This window comes from Tachyglossus aculeatus, chromosome 4 (assembly GCF_015852505.1).
Source record: "Tachyglossus aculeatus isolate mTacAcu1 chromosome 4, mTacAcu1.pri, whole genome shotgun sequence".
In the NCBI taxonomy this organism is placed as follows: Eukaryota; Metazoa; Chordata; class Mammalia; order Monotremata; family Tachyglossidae; genus Tachyglossus; species Tachyglossus aculeatus.
Window position 1 is genome coordinate 30,458,241 of NC_052069.1, and position 25,427 is coordinate 30,483,667.

A 25,427-nucleotide genomic window follows, 5' to 3' on the forward strand; every position below is an offset into this window, starting at 1 on the left:
CAACAACAGGCTCACAGTTTAGAAGGGGGAGACCAGCAACAAAACAAAACATATTAACAAAATAAAATAAATAGAATAAATATGCACAAGTAAAATAAAAAATAGAGTAATAAATACATACAAACATATATACATATATACAGGTGCTGTGGGGAGGGGAAGGAGGTAAGGCGGGGGGAGAGGAAGGAGGGAGCTCATTCATTCAAATGTATTTATTGAGCGCTGTGTGCAAAGCACTGTACCTAAGCACTTGGGAAGTACAAGTTGGCAACACATAGAGATGGTCCCTACCCAACAGCGGGCTCACAGTTTAGAAGGGGGAGACAGGCAACAAAACAAAACATATTAAAATAAAATAAGCAGAATATGTACAAGTAAAATAAAAAATAGAGTAATTCATTCATTCATTCAATCGTATTTATTGAGCGCTTACTGTGTGCAGAGCACTGTACTAAGCACTTGGGAAGTACAAGTTGGCAACACATAGAGATGGTCCCTACCCAACAGCGGGTTCACAGTTTAGGAGGGGGAACACAGGCAACAAAACAAAACATATTAACAAAATAAAATAAAATAAAAAGCACAGTCTGGGAAGTTCCCCACTCTTTTCAGATCGATTGTAATGTCAAAACTCTAGACTGTAGGGCTATCGCATTAAAACTACATTCACCAAACAGTGAAATAATAAGTAATCCTAATGATGGCATTTGTTAAGCGCTTCCCACGTGCCAAGCATTGTTCGAAGCGCTCCACGAGGTTCTGAAAGGGCTTCGAGATCATACTGAGAGCTCACCTCCTCCAGGAGGCCTTCCCAGACTGAGCCCCCTCCTTCCTCTCCCCTTCCTTCCCCTCTCCATCCCCCCGCCTTACCTCCTTCCCTTCCCCACAGCACCTTTATGTTTGCATGTATTTATTACTCTACTTTACTTGTACATATTGTTAATATGTTTTGTTCTGTCTCTTCTAGACTGTGAGCCCGCTGTTGGGTAGGGACCGTCTCTATATGTTGCCGACTTGTACTTCCCAAGCGCTTAGTCCAGTGCTCTGCACACAGTAAGCGCTCAATAAATACGATTGAATGAATGAATACGATTGGATGAATGAATGAATTCGTAGCATCACTAAACACCCCCCCCCCCCCCCCAAACAACAGTCGCCTGCAGACAAGGAGACACGTAATCTCAGCTGCTCCGTTTAGTGGGGAAATAGGTGCCCTGAAGGGGAAAGGTGGCGTCCAGATGGGGCCTGGGGGGGGAATGTCGGCGGTTTACGGGTGGCTTACGGTGGCGAAAGAAAAGGCAGGCTCGAATGGGACCGTGGGTGGGGAGGGCTGAGGCCATTTTGTGGATTTAGCGGGATGCACGGTGGTTGGGGGACGACTGAAGGGCTACTGCCTCGACACACAGCAGGAGGTGAACCTCGCATTGTGAGTGTGTGTGTGTGTGTGAGAGAGAGAGAGACAGAGACACACACACACACACACACCCCTTTTGTCCAAGTGCCGCTTGGTTGGCTACTGCCTCGACACACAGCAGGAGGCGAACCTCCCATTGTGATTTTGTGTGTGTGTGTGTGAGAGAGAGAGAGAGAGACAGAAAGAGAGAGACAGAGAGAGACAGAGACACACACACACACACACCCCTTTTGTCCAAGTGCCGCTTGGTTGGCTACTGCCTCGACACACAGCAGGAGGCGAACCTCCCATTGTGATTGTGTGAGAGAGAGAGAGAGAGAGAGAGAGAGAGAGAGAGAGAGAGAGGACACACACACACACACATATATATATATATATAGGAACCTTTATGTATATATATATATATATATATATATATATATATATATATATAGGAACCTTTGTCTAAGTGCCGGCGCGGGAAAAGCCCCCCGCCCCAACAAGTGCTGCGGCCTGCCTCGTCCCCGGGGAGCCCCCAAACCGGGATTTGGGGGGGGGGGGGGGGGGGCAGGGACGGAGTTGGACTATTGGGGGGGGGGGGCCGCCTGCCTGCCGGCAGCAGACCCCTCCGGGGGACTTCGGGGGGTGCCTCCCTGTTTTGTTGTCTGTCTCCCCCTTCTAGGCTGTGGGCCCGTCGTTGGGTAGGGACCGTCTCTATCTGTTGCTGACTTGGACTTCCCAAGCGCTTAGTCATTCATTCATTCATTCAATCGTATTTATTGAGCGCTTACTGTGTGCAGAGCACTGGACTAAGCGCTTGGGAAGTACAAGTCATCAATCAATCGTATTTACTGAGCGCTTACTGTGTGCAGAGCACTGTACTAAGCGCTTCTAAGTCGGCACATATAGAGACAGTCCCTACCCACCGACAGCGGGCTCACAGTCTAGAAGGGGGAGACAGACAACAAAACATTAACAAAAGAAAATAGAGTAAATATGTACAAGTGAAATAGAGTAATAAATACGTACAAACGCATATACACAGAATAATGATGGCATTTGTTAAGCGCTTACTATGTGCAAAGCACTAAGCGCTTGGGAAGTACAAGTCGGCAACATATAGAGAAGGTCCCTACCCACCATCAACAGGCTCACAGTGTAGAAGGGGGAGACAGACAACAAAACATATTAACAAAATAAAATAAACAGAATATGTGCAAGTGAAATAGGGTAATAAATACGTACAAGCATATATACACAGAATAATGATGGCATTTGTTAGGCCCTTACTATGTGCAAAGCACTGTTCTAAGTGCTGGGGGGGGGAAATACAAGGTGATCAGGTTGTCCCACGTGGGGCTCACAGTCGTAATCCCCATTTTACAGATGAGGGAACTGAGGCTCAGAGAAGTTGTGTCAGACATGTGGTGGAGCCGGGATTCCAGTGCTCTGCACACAGTAAGCGCTCAATAAATACGACTGAATGAATGAATAATTCTCCAAAGAATCTCCGCGCTGAGGTAAAAAGAAGGCATCCGTCCTCGGGAAATAGACTGGGGGGGAGGGGGGTGTCCAATTTCCATTCATTCGTATTTATTGAGCACTTACAGTGCACGGAGCCCTGTGCTAAGCGCTTGGGAGAGTACAAGTCTAGTGACGGTCCCTACCCAACAAGGGGCTCACAGTCTAGAAGGGAGAGACAGACAACAAAACAAAACAGACAGGTGTCAAAACCCTCAGAATAAATAGAATTAGAGCTCTATGCACATCATTAATACAGTGAGGGCAACGACCTGATGAGGACACGATCGAATGAGGAAGAATGATAATGACTATTTGTTAAGCGCCTAATACACGCCAAGAACTGTTCTGAGCGCTTAAGAACGAAGCAGCGTGGCTTAGTGTAAAATGACCGGGCTTTGGAGTCAGAGGTCGTGGGTTCAAATACAAGGTGATCAGGTTCTCCCCCCCCCCCGGGGGGGGAGGTGTCACAGTCTTCATCCCCGTTTTACAGATGAGGTAACTGAGGCTCAGAGAAGTTAAGTGCTTGCCCAAGGTCACACAGCAGACATGTGGCAGAGCTGGGATTAGAACCCATGACCTCTGGCTCCCAAGCCCGGGCTCTTTCCACTGAGCCACGCTGCTTCTCTAATAATAATGATGGCATTCATTAAGCGCTTACTATATGCCAAGCACTGTTCTAAGCACTGGGGAGGTTACAAGGTGATCAGGTTGTCCCCCGGGGGGCTCCCAGTCTTCATCCCCATTTTCCAGATGAGGGAACTGAGGCCTAGAGAAGTGACTTCCTCAAAGTCATACAGCTGGCAATTGGTAGAGCCATAATAGTAATAATAATAATAATAATGGCATTCATTAAGCGCTTACTATGTGCAAAGCACCGTTCTAAGCGCTAGGGGAGATTACAAGGTGATCAGGTTGTCCCATTTTACAGATGAGGGAACTGAGGCCAAGAGAAGTTAAGTGACTTGCCCAAAGTCACCCAGCCGACAATTGGCGGGGCCGGGATTTGAACTCACGACCTCTGACTCTTTCCACTGAAGCCACAATGCTTAGGATCACCTGAGAAGCAGCGTGGCTCAGTGGAAAGAGCCCGGGCTTTGGAGTCAGAGGTCATCGGTTCAAACCCCGGCTCCGCCAACTGTCAGCTGGGGGACTTTGGGCAAGTCACTTCTCTGGGCCTCAGTTCCCTCATCTGGAAAATGGGGATGAAGACTGAGCCCCACGTGGGACAATCTGATCACCTTGTATCCTCCCCAGCGCTTAGAATGGTGCCTTGTACATAGTAAGCACTTAATAAATGCCATTATGATTATTATTACCTTGTAACCTCCTCAGCGTTTAGAACGGTGTTCTGCACATAGTAAGCGCTTAATAAATGCCATTATTATTAGTATTTTAACCTTATAACCTCCTCAGCATTTAGAACGGTGCTTTGCACATAGTAAGCGCTTAACAAATAAGTAAATACGATTGAATGGAGTAAATGCTATTATTATTACCTTGTAACCTCCTCAGCATTTAGAACGGCGCTGTGCGCATAGTAAGTGCTTAATAAATGCCATTATTATTACCTTGCAACCTCCTCAGGGTTCAATAGTTAGTCCAGTGCTCTGCACACAGTAAGCGCTCAGTAAATACGGCCGAATGAAAGTTTAGAACGGTGCTGTGCACATAGTAAGTGCTTAATCAATGCCATTACTATTATTACCTTGTAACCTCCTCAGCGTTTAGAACGGCGCTTTGCACATAGTAAGTGCTTAATAAATAAATAAATACGATTGAATGGAGTAAATGCTATTTTTATTATCTCGTAACCTCCTCAGCGTTTAGAATGGCGCCGTGCGCATAGTAAGCGCTTAATAAATGCCATTATTATTACCTTGCAACCTCCTCAGCGTTCAAGTGCTTAGTCCAGTGCTCTGCACACAGTAAGCGCTCAGTAAATAGGGCCGAATGAATGAATGAAGGTTTAGAACGGCGCTGTGCACACAGTAAGCGCTTAACCAATGCCATTACTATTATTATTACCTTGTAACCTCCTCAGCATTTGGAACGGTGCTTTGCACACAGTAAGCGTTTAATACATAAATAAATAAGATTGGATGGAGTAAATGCTATTATTACCTTGTAACCTCCTCAGCGTTTAGAACGGCGCTGTGCGCATAGTAAGCGCTTAATAAATGCCATTATTACCTTGCAACCTCCTCAGCGTTCAAGCGCTTAGTCCAGTGCTCTGCACACAGTAAGCGCTGCTCTGCACACAGTAAGCGCTCAGTAAATACGGCCGAATGAATGGAAGAAGGTTTAGAACGGTGCTGTGCACATAGTAAGCACTTAATAAATGCCATTATTATTACCTTGCGACCTCCTCAGGGTTCAAAGGTTAGTCCAGTGCTCTGCACACAGTAAGCGCTCAGTAAATACGACTGAATGAATGAATGAAGGTTTAGAATGGTGCTGTGCACATAGTAAGCGCTTAATAAATGCCAATATTATTATTGTAATGTATGTGCTTTGCACATAGTGGGTAGTTAAATAAATAAATACGATTGAATGGAGTAAATGGTATTATTACCTTGTAACCTCCTCAGCATTTAGAACGGTGCTTTGCACATAGTGAGCGCTTAATAAATAAACACGATTGAATGGAGTAGATGCTATTATTATTACCTTGTAACCTCCCCAGCGTTATAGCTGTGCGCATAGTAAGCGCTTAATCAATGCCATTATTATTACCTTGCGACCTACTCAGGGTTCAAAGGTTAGTCCAGTGCTCTGCACACAGTAAGCGCCCAGTAAATCGGACCGAATGAATGAAGGTTTAGAACGGCGCTGTGCACATAGTAAGCGCTTAATCAATGCCATTACTATTATTATTACCTTGCAACCTCCTCAGCGTTTAGAATGGCGCTGTGTGCAGAGTAAGCGCTTAATAAATGCCATTATTATTATTATTACCTTGTGACCTCCTCAGGGTTCAAAGGTTAGTCCAGTGCTCTGCACACAGTAAGCGCTCAGTAAATCTGGCCGAATGAATGAATGAACGTTTAGAACGGTGTTGTGCATATAGGAAGCGCTTAATCAATGCCATTACTATTATTATTACCTCATAACCTCCTCAGCGTTTAGAACGGCGCTGTGCGCATAGTAAGCACTTAATAAATGCCATTATTATTATTATTACCCCGCGACCTCCTCAGGGTTCAAGCGCTTAGTCCAGTGCTCTGCACACAGTAAGCGCTCAGTAAATACGACTGAATGAATGGAGGTTTAGAACGGTGCTGTGCACACAGCAAGCGCTTAATCAACGTCATTACTATTATTATTACCTCGTAACCTCCTCAGCGTTTAGAACAGCGCTGTGCGCATGGTAAGCGCTTAATAAATGCATTATTATTACCTCGCGACCTCCTCAGGGTTCAAAGGTTAGTCCAGTGCTCTGCACACAGTAAGCACCCAGTAAATAGGGCCGAATGAATGAATGAAGGTTTAGAACGGCGCTGTGCACATAGTAAGCGCTTATTCAATGCCATTATTATTGTAATGTATGTGCTTCGCACATAGTGAGCGCTTAATAAATAAATACGATTGAATGGAGTAAGTATTATTATTGCCTCGTAACCTCCTCAGCGTTTAGAACGGCGCTGTGCGCATAGTAAGCGCTTAATAAATGCCATTATTATTATTACCCCACGACCTCCTCAGGGTTCAAGCGCTTAGTCCAGTGCTCCACACACAGTAAGCGCTCAACAAATACGACTGAATGAATGAGTGAAGGTTTAGAACGGTGCTGTGCACATAGCGCTTAATAAATGCCATTATTATTATTGTAATGTATGTGCTTTGCACATAGTGAGCGCTTAATAAATACGACTAAATGAAGTAAATGGTATTATTACCATGAAACCTCCTCAGCGTTTAGAACGGTGCTTTGCACATAGTGAGCACTTAATAAATGCCATTATTATTATTGCAATGTATGTGCTTCGCACATAGTGAGCGCTTAATAAATACGATTGGAGTAAATATTATTATTGCCTCGTAACCTCCTCAGCGTTTAGAACGGCGCTGTGCGCATAGTAAGCGCTTAATAAATGCCATTATTATTATTGTAATGTATGTGCTTCGCACATAGTGAGCGCTTAATAAATAAATACGATTGAATGGAGTAAATGCTATTATTACCTCAGAACCTCCTCAGCGTTTAGAACGGCGCCGTGCGCATAGTAAGCGCTTAATAAATGCCATTATTACCTCGCGACCTCCTCAGCGTTGAAGCGCTTAGTCCAGTGCTCCGCACACAGTAAGCGCTCAGTAAATAGGGCCGAATGAATGAATGAAGGTTTAGCACGGTGCTGTGCACATAGTAAGCGCTTAATAAATGCCATTATTACTATTGTAATGTATGTGCTTCGCACATAGTGAGCGCTTAATAAATACGACTGAATGAAGTAAATGGTAATATTACCATGAAACCTCCTCAGCGTTTAGAACGGTGCTTTGCACATAGTAAGCGCTTAATCAATGCCATTATTATTATTGTAATGTATGTGCTTCGCACATAGTGAGCGCTTAATAAATAAATACGATTGAATGGAGTAAATGCTATTATTACCTCAGAACCTCCTCAGCGTTTAGAACGGCGCCGTGCGCATAGTAAGCGCTTAATAAATGCCATTATTACCTCGCGACCTCCTCAGCGTTGAAGCGCTTAGTCCAGTGCTCCGCACACAGTAAGCGCTCAGTAAATAGGGCCGAATGAACGAATGAAGGTTTAGCACGGTGCTGTGCACATAGTAAGCGCTTAATAAATACGACTAAATGAAGTAAATGGTATTATTACCATGAAACCTCCTCAGCGTTTAGAACGGTGCTTTGCATAGTGAGCGTTTAACAAATAAATAAATACGATGGAATGGAGTAAATGCTATTATTACCTCAGAACCTCCTCAGCGTTTAGAACGGCGCCGTGCGCATAGTAAGCGCTTAATCAATGCCATTATTATTATTGTAATGTATGTGCTTCGCACATAGTGAGCGCTTCATAAATAAATACGATTGAATGGAGTAAATGCTATTATTACCTCAGAACCTCCTCAGCGTTTAGAACGGCGCCGTGCGCATAGTAAGCGCTTAATAAATGCCATTATTACCTCGCAACCTCCTCAGCGTTGAAGCGCTTAGTCCAGTGCTCCGCACACAGTAAGCGCTCAGTAAATAGGGCCGAATGAATGAATGGTTTAGCACGGTGCTGTGCACACAGTAAGCGCTTAATAATGCCATTATTATTACTGTAATGTATGTGCTTCGCACATAGTGAGCGCTTAATAAATACGACTAAATGAAGTAAATGGTATTATTACCATGAAACCTCCTCAGCGTTTAGAACGGTGCTTTGCACATAGTGAGCGCTTAATAAATGCCATTATTATTATTGTAATGTATGTGCTTCGCACATAGTGAGCGCTTAATAAATAAATACGATTGAATGGAGTAAATGCTATTATTACCTCAGAACCTCCTCAGCGTTTAGAACGGCGCCGTGCGCATAGTAAGCGCTTAATAAATGCCATTATTACCTCGCGACCTCCTCAGCGTTGAAGCGCTTAGTCCAGTGCTCCGCACACAGTAAGCGCTCAGTAAATAGGGCCGAATGAATGAATGAAGGTTTAGCACGGTGCTGTGCACATAGTAAGCGCTTAATAAATGCCATTATTACTATTGTAATGTATGTGCTTCGCACATAGTGAGCGCTTAATAAATACGACTGAATGAAGTAAATGGTAATATTACCATGAAACCTCCTCAGCGTTTAGAACGGTGCTTTGCACATAGTGAGCACTTAATGCCATTATTATTATTGCAATGTACGTGCTTCGCACATAGTGAGCGCTTAATAAATAAATACGATTGGAGTAAATATTATTATTGCCTCGTAACCTCCTCAGCGTTTAGAACGGCGCCGTGCGCATAGTAAGCGCTTAATCAATGCCATTATTATTATTGTAATGTATGTGCTTCGCACATAGTGAGCGCTTCATAAATAAATACGATTGAATGGAGTAAATGCTATTATTACCTCAGAACCTCCTCAGCGTTTAGAACGGCGCCGTGCGCATAGTAAGCGCTTAATAAATGCCATTATTACCTCGCGACCTCCTCAGCGTTGAAGCGCTTAGTCCAGTGCTCCGCACACAGTAAGCGCTCAGTAAATAGGGCCGAATGAACGAATGAAGGTTTAGCACGGTGCTGTGCACATAGTAAGCGCTTAATAAATACGACTAAATGAAGTAAATGGTATTATTACCATGAAACCTCCTCAGCGTTTAGAACGGTGCTTTGCATAGTGAGCGTTTAACAAATAAATAAATACGATGGAATGGAGTAAATGCTATTATTACCTCAGAACCTCCTCAGCGTTTAGAACGGCGCCGTGCGCATAGTAAGCGCTTAATCAATGCCATTATTATTATTGTAATGTATGTGCTTCGCACATAGTGAGCGCTTCATAAATAAATACGATTGAATGGAGTAAATGCTATTATTACCTCAGAACCTCCTCAGCGTTTAGAACGGCGCCGTGCGCATAGTAAGCGCTTAATAAATGCCATTATTACCTCGCAACCTCCTCAGCGTTGAAGCGCTTAGTCCAGTGCTCCGCACACAGTAAGCGCTCAGTAAATAGGGCCGAATGAATGAATGGTTTAGCACGGTGCTGTGCACACAGTAAGCGCTTAATAATGCCATTATTATTACTGTAATGTATGTGCTTCGCACATAGTGAGCGCTTAATAAATACGACTAAATGAAGTAAATGGTATTATTACCATGAAACCTCCTCAGCGTTTAGAACGGTGCTTTGCACATAGTGAGCGCTTAATAAATGCCATTATTATTATTGTAATGTATGTGCTTCGCACATAGTGAGCGCTTAATAAATAAATACGATTGAATGGAGTAAATGCTATTATTACCTCAGAACCTCCTCAGCGTTTAGAACGGCGCCGTGCGCATAGTAAGCGCTTAATAAATGCCATTATTACCGTGCAACCTCCTCAGCGTTGAAGCGCTTAGTCCAGTGCTCCGCACACAGTAAGCGCTCAGTAAATGGGGCCGAATGAACGAATGAAGGTTTAGCACGGTGCTGTGCACATAGTAAGCGCCTACTCAATGTCACGACTGTCGTGATTACTGCGTGAGGCGGCCCTCCCCGGGCTGTGAGGCGCCGGGGCCGGGCCGGGCCGTGTGGTGTCGGCGCGGGGCCCTCCCTACCTGTCGTGCTCTCTGCAGCGCGTCTTTGAAGGCGTCGTTGACCCCGCCGCCTCCTCCTCCTCCTCCTCCGCCTCCTCCGCCGCCGGCCGGGCCCGAGGAGGGAGGGGGAACGGTGGAATAGTCCGCCATGGCCACGGTGCCCAGCCCGCCGCCGCCGCCGCCGCCGCTATGAAGAAAGGGAGAAAATGGCGGCCGCCGCGGCCCGCTCACATTCTTGCGCGACCAGCGTGCGGGGACGGGTCTCGCGAGACGTCGGCCCGGCCCGGCCTCTCGGGTCTTCTCGCGAGAGCGGGCGCCCTCCAGCCCCTCCCCTCCCCGGCCGTCCCCGTCCCATCCCATCCTTTTCCCTTTCCCTTTCCCTTTTTCCCGTGCCTCTTTTCCCGGCGCGCGGGGCTCCCTTGGAAACGGCACCGGTAAGTCTTCCCGAGCGGGGGAGGGAGGGGGGGTGCAGGGGCCGGCGCCGGCCGCCAGGAGCGCTAAAGCGCCGGGGGCCGCCGATGACGTCACCCGGATCGGTGACGTCATAACGGGAGAGGCGGCCCCGCCCCCGAGGGGGCCGTTACTCATTCATTCATCCACTCGTATGGATGGATTCATTCATTCATTAGTATTTATTGATTCATTCATTCATTCAACCGCATTCATTCATTCCTCTCCCCCTCGTCCCCCTCTCCATCCCCCCCTTCTTACCTCCTTCCCTTCCCCACAGCACCTGTATATGTGTATATCATCATCAATCGTATTTATTGAGCGCCTACTATGTGCAGAGCACTGTACTAAGCGCTTGGGAAGCACAAATTGGCAACATATAGAGACAGTCCCTACCCAATCAATCAATCGTATTTATTGAGCGCTTACTATGTGCAGAGCACTGTAGTAAGCGCTTGGGAAGTACAAATTGGCAACATATAGAGACAGTCCCTACCCAACAGTGGGCTCACAGTCTAAAATGTATATAATGTGTACATAATGTGTACACATAGTGTGTACATAAATGTGTATATAATAATAATAATAATGATGGCATTTGTTAAGCGCTATGTGCAAAGCACTGTTCTAAGCGCTTGGGGGGGGATACAGTGTGATCAAGTTGTCCCACGTGGGGCTCACAGTCTTAATCCCCATTTTTACAGATAAGGGAACTGAGGCTCAGAGAAGTGAAGTGACTTGCCCAAGGTCACACAGCAGACTTGTGGTGTAGCCGGGATTCGAACCCATGACCTCTGACTCCAAAGCTCTTTCCACTGAGCCATATTTGTTACTCTATTTATTTGACTTGTACATATCTATTCTATTTATTTTATTTTGTTAGTATGTTTGCTTTTGTTCTCTGTCTCCCCCTTTTAGACTGTGAGCCCACTGTTGGGTAGGGACCGTCTCTATATGTTGCCGACTTGTACTTCCCAAGCGCTCAGTACGGTGCTCTGCACACAGTAAGCGCTCAATAAATACGATTGATGATGATGATTCATTCATTCATTGAGCGCTTACCGGGTGCAGAGCACTGGCCTGAGCGCTTGGGAAGGCCAAGTCATTCATTCATTCAATCGTATTGATTGATTGATTCATTCATTCATTGAGCGCTTACCGGGTGCAGAGCGCTGGCCTGAGCGCTTGGGAAGGCCAAGTCATTCATTCATCCATTCATTCAATCGTATTTATTGAGGGCTTACTGTGTGCAGAGCACTGTACTAAACGCTTGGGAAGTACAAGTCGGCAACAGATAGAGACGGTCCCTACCCAACAATGGGCTCATTCATTCATTCAATCGTATTTATTGAGCGCTTACTGTGTGCAGAGCACTGGACTAAGCGTTTGGCAAGTACAAGTCGGCAACAGGTAGAGACGGTCCCTACCCAACAACGGGCTCACAGTCTAGAAGGGGGAGACAGACAACAAAACCAAACAGGGAGACAGGTGTTAAAATCGTCAGGACAAATAGAGTTAGAGCTATATGCACATCATTAACAAAATAAATAGGATAGTAAATATGTACAAGTAAGAGTGATAAATCTGTACAAATATATATATATATATAAGTGCTGTGGGGAGGGGAAGGAGGTTATGTCCTCGCGCCCGCCCGCCAGTCGTATTTATTGAGTTCAATCGTATTCAATCGTATTTATTGAGCACTTACTGTGTGCAAAGCACTGTCCCAGCGGTTGGAGGGGCGCGGCCTGGGAGGCCTCAACATGTTGTCCTCGGCTGCCCATTTAAATGTCGCCCATTTAACCTCCTACCCCATTTGGAGTTTTGTCGGGTGGTGGGAGCCCGCTTGAGACACTCAGGTAAGTGGGGATGGGGGACGAGTTTTGGGTCAGGTCTAGCCCCGCCACTCATTCATTCATTCAGTCGTATTTATTGAGCGCTTCCTGTGTGCAGAGCACTGTCCTGACCGCTCGGGAAGTGCAAGTCGGCGACATGTAGTGAGAGCCCACCTCCTCCAGGAGGTCTTCCCAGACTGAGCCCCCTTTTTCCTCTCCCCCTCCCCATCCCCCCGCCCTACCTCCTTCCCCTCCCCACAGCACCTGTATATATGTTTGTACAGATTTTTTACCTCATTTATTCTACTTGTACATATTTACTGTTTATTTTGTCAGTGATGTGCATTTAGCTTTACTTCTATTTATTCTGATGACACCTGACCACATGTTTTGTTTTGTTGTCTGCCTCCCCCCTTCTAGACTGTGAGCCCATTGCTGGGTAGGGACTGCTTCTACATGTTGCCGACTTGTACTTCCCAAGCGCTTAGTACAGCGCTCTGCACACAGTAAGCGCTCAATAAATGTGACTGAATGAATGAATATAGAGACGCTCCCTACCCAAAGCCAGCGTTTGTCGAGGGAGGTTGCCTGGCCTCACCATCTACTATCTCGTCCAACCCCTATGTTAAGGCTGCCAAGGGGTTTGCTCCTTCCTTTCCAGCCAGGCTGGCCCAGGTACTTAATAATGTTGGTATTTGTTAAGCGCTTACTATGTTCTAAGCGCTGGGGGGGATACAAGGTAATCAAGGTTGTCCCACGTGGGGCTCACAGTCTTAGTCCCCGTTTACAGATGAGGAAACTGAGGCCCAGTGAAGTGACTTACCCAAAGTCACACACAGCTGACAAGTGGCGGAGCCGGGATTAGAACCCATGACCTCTGACTCCCAAGCCCGGGCTCTTCCCACTGAGCCACACTGCTTCTCTACTTGTCATATCCTGTCCAGGCTCTTCACTGATCTCTCTCCCTCTCTCGATAGCACTTACTATGTATGTGCCAGGCACTGTACTAAGCGCTGGGGGTTGATACAAGCTAAAGAGGTGGACAAGTGGGACTCACCATCTTAATCCCCATTTTACAGATGAGGTAACTGAGGCACAGTGAACGACTTGCCCACGTACAGCAGGCAAGTGGCAGCGCTGGGATTAGAACCCAGGTCCTTCTGACTCCTAGATCCATTTTCTATCTGATAGGCCACACTTCATTTCCCCTCTCCAGCCTATAGTTAACTCTCCTGTCCAGGTGATTTTTCTACCGTGTCATTCTGTATGTCTCCCCACTAATCAAAATTCAATCGATCAGTGGTATCTCTGATTAATTTAATATGTGCAGAACACCGTACTAAGCTCTTCGGGGAATACAGTACCACAGAGTTGGTAGACAAATTCCATGTCCATAATGAACTTACAGTCTAGAGGTGGAGACAGACATTAATATAAATCAATAATTTGTAGATTTGTACATATGTTCTGTGGGACTGAGGATGGGGTGAATACTAAATGACCGAAGGGTACAGATCCAGCGTGGCTCAGTGGAAAGAGCCTGGGCTTGGGAGTCAGAGGTCATGGGTTCAAATCCCGGCTCCACCGCTTGTCTGCTGTTTGACTTTGGGCAAGTCACTTAACTTCTCTGGGCCTCAGTTACCTCATCTGTAAAATGGGGATTAAGTTTGTGAGCCCCACATGGGACAACCTGATCACCCTGTATCCTCCCCAGTGCTTAGAACAGTGCTTGGCACATAGTAAGCACTTAACAAATACCAAAATTATTATTATTATTATTATCCAAGTGCATAGATATGCAGAGGTGAGCAGGAGGCAGAGAAAAGAGGACGTAATCAGGAAAGGCCTCAAAATTTTCAAAAGGTTGTTCTTGTTTCCTCCTAACCATTGGCTTTAAGGCATTCAATTCAATTTAAAGCTCTCTCTCCTCTACTTAATTTACAGTCCTTTATCATTAAACCCCAAGCAGCGTGGCTCAGTGGAAAGAGCCCGGGCTTTGGAGTCAGAGGTCATGGGTTCAAATGCCGACTCCGCCAATTGTCAGCTGTGTGACTTTGGGCAAGTCACTTCACTTCTCTGTGCCTCAGTTCCCTCATCTGTAAAATGGGGATTAACCCTGTGAGCCCCACGTGGGACAACCTGATCACCTTGTATCCCCCCCAGAGCTTAGAACGGTGCTTTGCACATAGTAAGCACTTAACAAATACCATTATTATTATTATTATTATTATTATTAAATAAACCTACTTACTTGGCCTTTTCTCTCCCACCTCTGACATCTCGCTCAGGCCTGACGCCCTACCTGGAACTCCCTCTTTTATTCCTGGAAGACTACTGATCTCATCCCCGAGCCTTCCTGAAATCACATCTTTTCCAGGACACCTTCCCCGAGTAAGCTTTTACCCATCAATTGACCCTTTAGTCCTTCTGCACCCCCTGAGCAGGTACTCAACCCCTCTCGCATCACTTCCGTACATATAGCTCTCTTCCTCCCTTCAAAGCCCTACTGAGAGCTCACCTCCTCCAAGAGGCCTTCCCTGACTGAGCCCCCATTTTTCCTCTCCTCCTCTCCTCAATCAATCAATCAATCAATCAATCGCATTTATTGAGCGCTTACTGTGTGCAGAGCACTGTACTAAGCGCTTGGGAAGTACAAGTTGGCCAGCCCTGCCTAAGCCCTCAACTCTCCTCCCTGCTCTTCCTTCTGCATTGCGGGGAGACATACAGAATGGCATTTTAGAAAAATCATCCAGGCAGGATAGTTAAGTATGCACTTGAGAGGGGAGATAGAAGAGGGGGCAGAGAGACTCATTCATTCATTCAATCGTATTTATTGAGCACATACTGTGTGCAGAGCACTGGACTAAGCGCTTGGGAAGTACAAGCAGAGAAGCAGCGTGGCTCAGTGGAAAAAGCACGGGCTTTGGAGTCAGAGGTCATGGGTTCAAATCCCGGCTCCGCCAATTGTCAGCTGTGTGACTTTGAGCAAGTCACTTAACTTCTCTGGGCCTCAGTTCCGTCATCTGTAAAATGGGGATAATAATAATAATAATAATAATAATGGCATTTATTAAGCGCTTACTATGTGCAAAGCACGGTTCTAAGCGCTGGGGAGGTTACAAGGAGATCAGGTTGTCCCACGGGGGGCTCACAGTCTTCATCCCCATTTGACAGATGAGGGAACTGAGGCCCAGAGAATAATTATATAATAATATTGATGGCATTTATTAAGTGCTTACTATGTGCAAAGCACTGTTCTAAGCGCTGGGGAGGTTACAAGGAGATCAGGTTGTCCCACGGGGGGGCTCACAGTCTTCATCCCCATTTGACAGATGAGGGAACTGAGGCCCAGAGAAGGGAAGTGACTTGCCCACGGTCACACAGCCTATAAGTGGTGGAACTGGGATTAATAATAATAATAATGGCATTTATTAAGCACTTACAATGTGCAAAGCACTGTTCTAAACGCTGGGGAGGTTACAAGGAGATCAATCAATCAATCAATCGTATTTATTGAGCGCTTACTATGTGCAGAGCACTGTACTAAGCGCTTGGGAAGTACAAATTGGCAACACATAGAGACAGTCCCTACCCAACAGTGGGCTCACAGTCTAAAAGGGGGAGACAGAGAGCAGAACCAAACATACCAACAAAATAAAATAAATAGGATAGAAATGTACAAGTAAAATAAATAAATAAATAGAGTAATAAATATGTACAACAATATATACATGATGAAGATGAAGACTGTGAGCCCCTGGTGGGACAACCTGATCACCTTGTAATCTCCCCAGCGCTTAGAACAGTGCCATCATAAATGCCATCGTTATTATTATTATTACAAATCGGCAACATATAGAGACGGTCCCTACCCAGCAACGGGTTCACAGTCTAGAAATGGCTGGTCCCTCCAGGGCAGGGCTGAGTGTGCTATCCTGCCATGAAGAGGATTCCCCATAAGGATGCACACCATTCCCTTCCACAGACTGAGTGGGGAGGGAGAGCAGCTGGGACAGCCGAGCTGTCACCGATCCGCCAGCCTGGGGAGGTTTTGGTGTGGGGCTGAATCACTGTGGGAGGGGTGTAGCTCTGCTGGCTGGCGGTAATAGTCCGCAGCATCGATAGTTTCCGCACCGCCGATGGTCGGGGTGAAATCTGTCCCAGACCCACTGCCGCTGAACCGGGCTGGGACCCCGGGCTTCAGGGTGGTGGCCTGCTTAATGATCAGCTTAGGGGCTTGTCCGGGTTTCTGCTGGTGCCACTGTAAAGCCGTACTACTACTGGCTTTGCAGTTGATGATGGCTTTCTCTCCTGGAGACTTGGACAGGAATTCTGGAGTCTGAGTCAGCACCTTCTCTCCACTGTCGTCTGGGATCCAGAGATCGTTCATTCGTTCGTATTTATTGAGCGCTTACTGTGTGCAGAGCATTGTACTGAGCGCTTGGGAAGTACAAGCTGGCAACATATAGAAACGGTCCCTACCCAACAACGGGCTCCCAGTCTAGAAGGGGGAGACAGACAACAAAACAAAACACGTGGGCAGGTTAGGTGTCAAGTCGTCAGAACGAATAGAATTAAAGCTAAATGCACATCATTAACAAAATAAATAGATTAGTAAATATGTACAAGGAAAATAAATAGAGTAATAAATCCGTACAAACATATGTACAGGTGCTGTGGGGATGGGAAGGAGGTAGGGTGGGGGGGTGGAGGGGACCGGGAGGAGGATCCTTTTAGACTGTGAGCCCACTGTTGGGTAGGGACTGTCTCTATGTGTTGCCAACTTGTACTTCCCAAGCGCTTAGTACAGTGCTCTGCACACAGTAAGTGCTCAATAAATACTATTGATTGATTGATTGAGGAGAGGAGGAGAAGAAAAATGGGGGCTCAGGGAAGGCCTCTTGGAGGAGGTGAGCTCTCAGTAGGGCTTTGAAGGGAGGAAGAGAGCTAGCTTGGCAGATGTGTGGACGGGGTGTTTATGGAGGGGTGGGGAGCCTGGCCAGAATATGACAAGTTTGTGGCCTAGCGTGGATGGACAGGAAGGGGTGACTCCTGTGATTGACTGAAAGGATTTGTACCCTTTATTCACCCCAACCTCACCTCCACAGTACTTATATATTCCTTCGGTTATAATTATTGAGTGCTTACTACGCGCAGAGCACTGAAATAAGCTCTTGGGGGAATACAATACCACAGAGTCGGTAGACAAGTTCCCTGCCCACAACAAGCTTACAGTCTAGAGGGGAGGGAGACAGACATTACTATAAATAAATAAATAAATTACAGATATGTACAGAAGTGCTGTGGGGCTGGGAAAGGGGAAGAACAAAGGGAGCAAGTTAAGGTGATGCATAGGGAGAGGGAGAAGAGGAAGGGGCGGGGGGGGGCTTGCTTCAGATGTCACTTGTAGAGTCACAGGGACCATCACTTTTCGAGGATCTGTGTATTAATTTTTACAATCGTCCCCCATCCTTTCCAACTGGAGACTCGGAGGCATCAGTTATGTCCTCGGGTGGGCTTCGTGCAAATCGTCTACCATGTTTACTCATGTAATTGCCATCACCACATAATATCACCGACATGCTTTTTGAGGAGATAAAAGATGATTTCCTGTACTGCTTAATTCTAAGCAGTGACACCCAGGCAGGAAGAGTTGAAGGGCCAGAATTTGACAGCAGCAGAAGGTGGGTGGTGCTAGGAGAGGGGAGTTGGGAGGGTTCCAGAGGAGGAAGAGGAGAAGGGAGAGGGAATGAATTCGTTGTGTGTCCCTTGTATGCAGCAATCAATCAATCAATCAATCGTATTTATTGAGCGCTTACTGTGTGCAGAGCACTGTACTAAGCGCTTGGGAAGCACAAGTTGGCAACACATAGAGACAGTCCCTACCCAACAGTGGGCTCACAGTCTAGAAGCACTTGGGAGAGTGCAATGGAAGTGAGAGAAACAGCCTTTAGTGCCCTCCTACCTTTCTCTTCCTTCCTGCCAAGAGAAGCAGCGTGGCTCAGTGGAAAGAGCACAGGCTTGGGAGTCAGAGGTCATGGGTTCTAATCCTGGCTCTGTCACATGTCTGCCGTGTGACCTTGGGCAAGTCACTTAACTTCTCTGAGCCTCAGTTACCTCATCTGTAAAATGGGGATTAAGACTGTGAGCCCCACATGTGTCAACGTGATCACCTCGTATTCCCCCCAGCGCTTTGAACAGTGTTTTGTATAGAGTTAAGCGCTTAACAAATGCCATCATTATTATTCTCTCCTCCTTTCTTCCTCTTTTTCCTTCACTTTTTAAATCTACCTTTATTGCAAGACAGACTTCTTATGTACCTGTGTAGTATCCCCACCCCGTTTTAGTGTTCCATAAAAGATGCAGTTTGGGGTAATTTGGTCAATTAAATGTGCTATTTCCCAAAGAGATATCAGAGACCTGTTCTCAAGCCTCAGTGACTTGCTTATAACTTAAGGGACCATGGTTGAGCTGGTTATAGGTTGTAATCCTTGTTTGAAGGAGCTACTTATTTTCTAGAGACTCCTGACGGAGCAACAGTTTCATACATCACCCCCTGGGCACTCTCTCCCTCTTCTCACCCCTCCCTCTAGTCTCCTTCTCTATCGAGATTCTCCACATGATGCCTTATAATACCTCTGTGCCTGGAAATTATCACAGGCTGATAAGGAGTGGTAAGGAAAGGTAAGGTAAGGCACCCCTCCATTTGAGCAGTGAAATCTACCACAGCTTACTGGATGACCATTATTTTAGACTTCTTATAATTCTGGGAACTTGAATGCTTAGGTCTTCCGCTCAAAGAGATCATGATATTCCTGCTGTACCAAGTCCTCTATTGTACTTCTAGATTTCCTGGTTAGCTTCTTCCTCGTAGTCACATGGAAGTGGTTCCAAAAGAAACAAACAAGCAACATTGTATTTTAAAAGAGGGTGGCAAAGAGAGGGTCCAAGTGATGTTGTATAAGTGACGGTCCTTAATCTCCAGTAGACCCAACATTTTTGGGATGTTCAGGACCTCTGCTTCTCTTTGCCACTTGGGACTTGTCTCACTCTCTATAATAATAACAATAATAATAATAATGACATTTGTTAAGCGCTTACTATATGCAAAGCACTGTTCTAAGCGCTGGGGAGGTTACAAGGTGATCAGGTTGTCCCACGGGGGGCTCACAGTCTTAATCCCCATTTTACAGATGAGGGAACTGAGGGCCAGAGAAGTTAAGTGACTTGCCCAAAGTCACACAGCTGACAATTGGCAGAGCCGGGATTTGAACCCATGACCTCTGACTCCAAAGCCCGTGCTCTTCCCACTGAGCCACGCTGCTTCTCAACTGTGTGTTTTCCACTTAACTGCTTTTTCTGTTTCTGCCTAGCAGGATGGTGTAATGGGTAGCGCATAGGCCTGGGACTCAAAAGGTAATGGGTTCTAATCCTGGCTCTGCACTGGCTGCAGTATGACCTTGGGCAAGTCACTTAACTTCTCTGGGCCTCAGTTACCTCTTCTGTAAAATGAGGATTGAGACCCGATTTCTTTGTATCTGTGCCAGTGCATAGTACATAGAAGCAGCGTGGCTCAGTGGAAAGAGCCCGGGCTTTGGAGTCAGAGGTCATGGGTTCGAATCCCGACTCCCCCACATGTCTGCTGTGTGACCTTGGGCAAGCCACTTCACTTCTCGGAGCCTCAGTTCCCTCATCTGTAAAATGGGGATGATGACTGTGAGCCCCACACAGGACAACCTGATCACCTTGTATCCCCCCCAGCACTTAGAACAGTGCTTTGCACATAGTAAGCGCTTAACAAATGCCACCATTATTATTATTATTACAGTACCTGGCTCATAGTAATCACTTAACAAATACCACAGTTATTATTTATTATTTTTCCTTACCACTGTACCGATCGATGAACCCACAAGATTTTGGGAGGGTGACTGTGATAGTAAAGTGTCTCTGGCAGACTAATAATTTGTTACTTTGCAGTAATTATTACCTCTTTGCCCTGAAGCAATCATGATTGGCACTTAAATTAACACTCTCATTATGGACCATGCCTAGAGTCCTTTATTTTCTACATCCTACTACAATAAAAATGCATGAAAATCAGTGGCAAAGAGCTCTGTGATCCTTTTAGGTAAATAGCCGGGTGTATTTCAAGCTTGCTCGTGACTAAATCTGGAGTTGATAGTGAGAGCAAGAAAAGCTTTCTGAGCCAGGAGGGGATTTGGAGAGATTCTCTAGACACTCCCTGGGGCCAGAAAGAGGAACCTAAGACTCTCCTCTCTTACAGGAGCACTAAGCTATTTTTAGCTATTCCTCCTAGTAATTGTAGTAGTAGTAGTAGTAGTAGTAGTAGTAGTAGTAATAGCATTTATTACATGTCCATTATGTGCAGAGCACTTACACTTGAGAAGCAGCGTGGCTCAGTGGAAAGAGCACGGGCTATGGAGTCAGAGGTCATGGGTTCAAACCCCGGCTCTGCCAATTGTCAGCTGTGTGACTTTGGGCAAGTCACTTAACTTCTCTGTGCCTCTCAGTTCCCTCATCTGTAAAATGGGGATGAAGACTGTGAGCCCCCCGTGGGGCAACCTCATCACCTAGTCACCTCCCCAGCACTTAGAACAGTGCTTTGCACATAGTAAGCATTTAGTAAATGTCATAATAATAATTATTATTATTACTTGGGGAAAAAGTGCATGGTCTTGCCCTGACCCTCAAGGGGCCCACAATAAGTGGAAAGGAAGAGGTTGGCCACAGGTACACACGAAAAGGTGAAACAAGAAAAAACAGAAAAGTAACATAAAAGGACAAAGGCAGGAAATAATTCCAACTCTGAGTCCAGACCTGTTTGTGAGAGGGATTTTACTTCTCAAGGCAGAGAGCCGAAAAATTAGGAAATCATTGCAAACAATAAAAATATTCATAATAAGTGGTATCAGATGTGTGCCTCTATATGGTAACTAGGACAGACAAAGCTTCTTTGGGAGTAGAGGGGAAATGGCAATTGCAGGAATAGTGTCCCAGGGATCCTGTCAGTTCAACCCTCACAACATTGCTAAAATCCACCTTTTCCTCTCCATCCAAACTGCTACCATATTAATCCAAATGCTTATCCTGTCCTGCTTTGATTACCGTATTAGCCTTCTTGCTGACCTCCCTGCCTTCTGTCTCTCCCCATTCCAGTCCATACGTCACTCTGTTGCCTGGATCATTTTTCTACAGAAATGTTCCGTCTATGTTTCCCCACTCCTCAAGAAGTGAGGTGGAGGTGCCCGTCCACCTACGCATCAAACAGAAACTCCTTACCCTCGGCTTTGAAGCAGTCAGTCACCTCGTCCCCTCCTTCTTCACCGTGCCACTCTCCTACCACAAGCCTGCCCTCACCCTGTGCTCCTCCAGTGCCATCTGGACTGTGAGCCCACTGTTGGGTAGGGACCGTCTCTATATGTTGCCAACTTGTACTTCCCAAGCGCTTAGTACAGTGCTCTGCACACAGTAAACACTCAATAAATACGATTGAATGAATGAATGAATGGAATGCCCTTCCTTTTCACATCTGACAGGCGATCACCCTCTCCATCTTCAAAGCCTTTTTAAGAGCACACCTCCAAAAGTCCTTCCCCAACCCAACCCTCATTTCATCTTCTCCAACCCCCTTATTTGCATTTGGATTTGTTCCCCTTATTCACCCCTTGCTCAGCCCCACAGCACTTATGTATCTATCCGTAATTTATTTGTATTAATATCTATCTCCCCCTCTAGATTATAAACTTATTATGGGAAGGGAATGTATCTGTTATAATGTGTTATACTCTCCCAAGTGCTTAGTACAGTGCTTGACACCCAGTAAGTGCTCAGTAAATACAATTGATTGGTAGCAGCAAACTAGACGATAACAGGAGGTAGGAGGTGATTGTTGTGTTATAGTGAATTTTAATAATAATGATGGCATTTGTTAAGCGCTAACTATGTGCCAAGCACTGTTCTAAGCTCTGGGGTAGATTCAGGGTAACCAAGTTGTCCCACATGGGGCTCACGGTCTTCATCCCCATTTTACAGATGTGGTAACTGAGGCCCAGAGAAGTGAAGTGACTTGCCCAAAGTCACACAGTTGACCAGTGGCGGAGTCGGGATTAGAACCCATGACCTCTGACTCCCAAGCCCGTGCTCTTTCCACTGAGCCACACTGCTTCTCTAAACAGTGTCACTGTAACCACAATTTTTCTCTCCCTGCAGTGATAATTTGCTGTTGTACTTTCCCAAGCGCTTAGTACAGTGCTCTGCACACAGTAAGCATTCAGTAAATACTACCGATCAATTGAATGAGTGTATACTAGTGCTTTTGTTTTCTTCCCATATTATGAGGTTTTTGTTCTAATCCCTCTCTCCCTCCACACGTCAGACCACAGCTTTTCCTCACTTTCCGATGCCTCCTAAAATGTCACCACCTCCAACATGTTTTCTCTGATTAATTTCCCAGACCCCTGAGCCATATCACCCCTTTTGCACATATCTTTATATCTGCACAGTTTATTTATTTTGATCACTCTAGCTGTAAATATTTTTATGTTGTGTCCCCTGTAAGAATATCAGCTGGTCTGGGGCAAAGAACGTGCCACCATGTTCTTCTGCACTTCCCAAGCACCTGATACAGTGGCATTGAGCCAAACTGGCACACAGTGAATGTCGCTGCTACTACTGCTCCTGCTACAACTACAATTAGGCCTTACTCTAATTGTTCTTTAAATCATTGGTTTTCAAAACAGTGCAGTCCAGCTTTTCTACAGAGAATTTCTGTATTGGCTTCCGATGATGATTTTGATGAGGATGAAGTTTATGAAGCAGGAATTTCTGAACCAAAGCGGAGTCACAGAAAAAAGCAATTTTGAAAGCTTGCCAAACGGCATAGGAGTAGGATGATCTCGAGCCTCCTATAGCAGTAATAAAAGAAGGGGTATCGAGTTAAAGGGTAAATGTATGCTCACCTTTCCAAATGTTGTGGTGACTACTTTCTTCCCTTTACATTCTGATTCACTGGTTCCCAAAACACTATGGATTCTCACTTGAGTTGTTTCAACGCCATTTTGACAAAGCTTAATTATGTCTAGTTTTACACTTCTATATGTACATTCAGTTAGACGGTGGTATTGAGTACTTGCCGTGTCCAGAACACTGTACTAAACACTTGGGAGAGTACAATATAAGAACTGGTAGACACATTCCCTGCCCGTAATGAATGAATGGCCAGAGGGCGAGACAGACGTTAGTTAATATAAATAATTATGGATTTGTACATAAGTGCTGTGGGACTGAGGGTGGAGTGAATACCAAGTGCACAGAGGTTACTGGTCCAAGTGCGATTGTTTGTTTGGCTTTTCCATTGTGATATGCTTGATTTGATTCCAACTTTATACTTCCTCTCACTCTCAGTTTCTGTAGACATTCTTTGTTCATCTTTTCCCGCCACCACCGCCCCCCCACCCCATGCTCCCAATTAAACTGTGAGCTCCTTAAGGGTAAGTAGCATGTATCTTGTTACTATCACACCTTTCCAAGTGATTAGTATACTGTCTGGCACTCAGGTGCTCATAATAATAATAATAATGGTGGTGTTTGTTAAGCGCTTACTATGTGCAAAGCGCTGTTCTAAGCACTGTGGGGATACAAGGTGATCAGCTTGTCCCACGTGGGGCTCACAGTATTAATCCCCCTTTTACAGATGAGGGAACTGAGGCACAGAGAAGCTAAGTGACTTGCCCAAGGTCACACAGCTGACAAGTGGCTGAGCCGAGATTCAAACCCATGACCTCTGACTCCCAAGCCCACACTCTTTCCATTGAGCCACGCTGCTTCCATAATAGTATTTATTAAGTGCTTACTATGTGCAAAACACTGTTCTAAGCGCTGGGGGGGATACAAGGTGATCAGGTTGTCCCACGTGGGGCTCACAGCCTTAGTCCCCATTTGACAGATGAGGTAACTGAGGTACAGAGAAGTTAAGTGACTTGCCCAAAGTCACAGGGCAGACAATTGGCAGAGCAGAGATTTGAACCCACGACCTCTGACTCCCAAACCCGTGCTCTTTCCACTGAGCCACACTGCTGCTCTAATTTAATTGATTGATGTGATTCACTGTTTCCCAAAATAAATGACAAATGCAGCATTTTATATGTGTTCCAAAAAATTCCGCCATGCCAATGTAGAAGTAATCCTATGCTCTGGATTTAAAAATTGGATTTGGGGATTGTGTGCTACCTATATGATGGGGTCTTTTTAAAATATGAAAACACCTTTTGACTTTTTGGCTAAGATGTTTGGGAAAACCACATGTAAACTCCAGTTGTAACTTTGAGATTCAGCAAACGTGATTCCTCTCTGTTATAATCCACTCCAAACTTTTGCAGGAAATTTATCCTGGTGGCATAGGCAGGAGTGAATGCTAAGGGGGCAGTGTCTAGAATGGGGTGGGAGTCATTCATTCATTCAATCAATCATATTTATTGAGCGCTTACTGTGTGCAGAGCACTGTACTAAGCGCTTGGGAAGTACAAGTTGGCAACACTTAGTGACGGTCCCTACCCAACAGCAGGCTCACAGTTTAGAAGTGGGAGACAGGCAACAAAACAAAACATATTAACAAAATAAAATAAACAGAATAAATATGTACAAGTAAAATAAAAAATAGAGTAATTCATTCATTCATTCAATCATATTTATTGAGCACTTACTGTGTGCAGAGCATTGTACTAAGCACTTGGGAAGTACAAGTTGGCAACGTATAGAGATGGTCCTACCCAACAGCGGGCTCACAGTTTAAAAGGGGGAGACAGGCAACAAAACAAAACATATTAACAAAATAAAATGAACAGAATAAATATGGACAAGTAAAATAAAAAAGTAGAGTCATTCATTCATTCATTCATTCAATCGTATTTATTGCCTTTGGGTCTCTGTAACTTATCGGGTTCGAATCCCGACTC

General features: G+C 45.5%; 2 protein-coding genes and 1 gene segment (V, D, J or C); 1 reads left to right on the plus strand and 2 right to left on the minus strand.

The window, feature by feature from the left end:
* FUBP1 (far upstream element binding protein 1) overlaps positions 1-10,613 on the minus strand; it is a 38,618-nt gene extending 28,005 nt beyond the window's left edge. For 2 of the 5 annotated variants that reach the window (XM_038744706.1, XM_038744703.1), the window contains exons 1-2: positions 10,559-10,611; positions 10,187-10,352 (exon numbers count right to left, since the gene is read on the minus strand). In XM_038744706.1, coding sequence (XP_038600634.1) covers positions 10,187-10,315 — 129 coding nt within the window. In that variant the 5' untranslated portion in view covers positions 10,316-10,352; positions 10,559-10,611. Of the gene's footprint in view, positions 1-10,186; positions 10,353-10,558 lie in introns of all 5 variants that reach the window. The other 3 variants (XM_038744709.1, XM_038744704.1, XM_038744707.1) reach the window with 3 other exon arrangements.
* The window catches only part of DNAJB4 (DnaJ heat shock protein family (Hsp40) member B4), a 60,559-nt gene continuing 45,643 nt past the window's right edge, over positions 10,512-25,427 (plus strand). For 3 of the 5 annotated variants that reach the window (XM_038744711.1, XM_038744710.1, XM_038744712.1), the window contains exons 1-2: positions 10,512-10,599; positions 14,739-14,841. The gene's annotated coding sequence lies outside the window, so the exon portion shown is untranslated. The remainder of the gene's footprint in view (positions 10,600-14,738; positions 14,842-25,427) is intronic. The other 2 variants (XM_038744715.1, XM_038744713.1) reach the window with 2 other exon arrangements.
* Positions 16,475-16,845, minus strand: LOC119927068. The segment is given in 1 exon segment: positions 16,475-16,845. A coding segment is annotated over 1 exon segment (366 nt).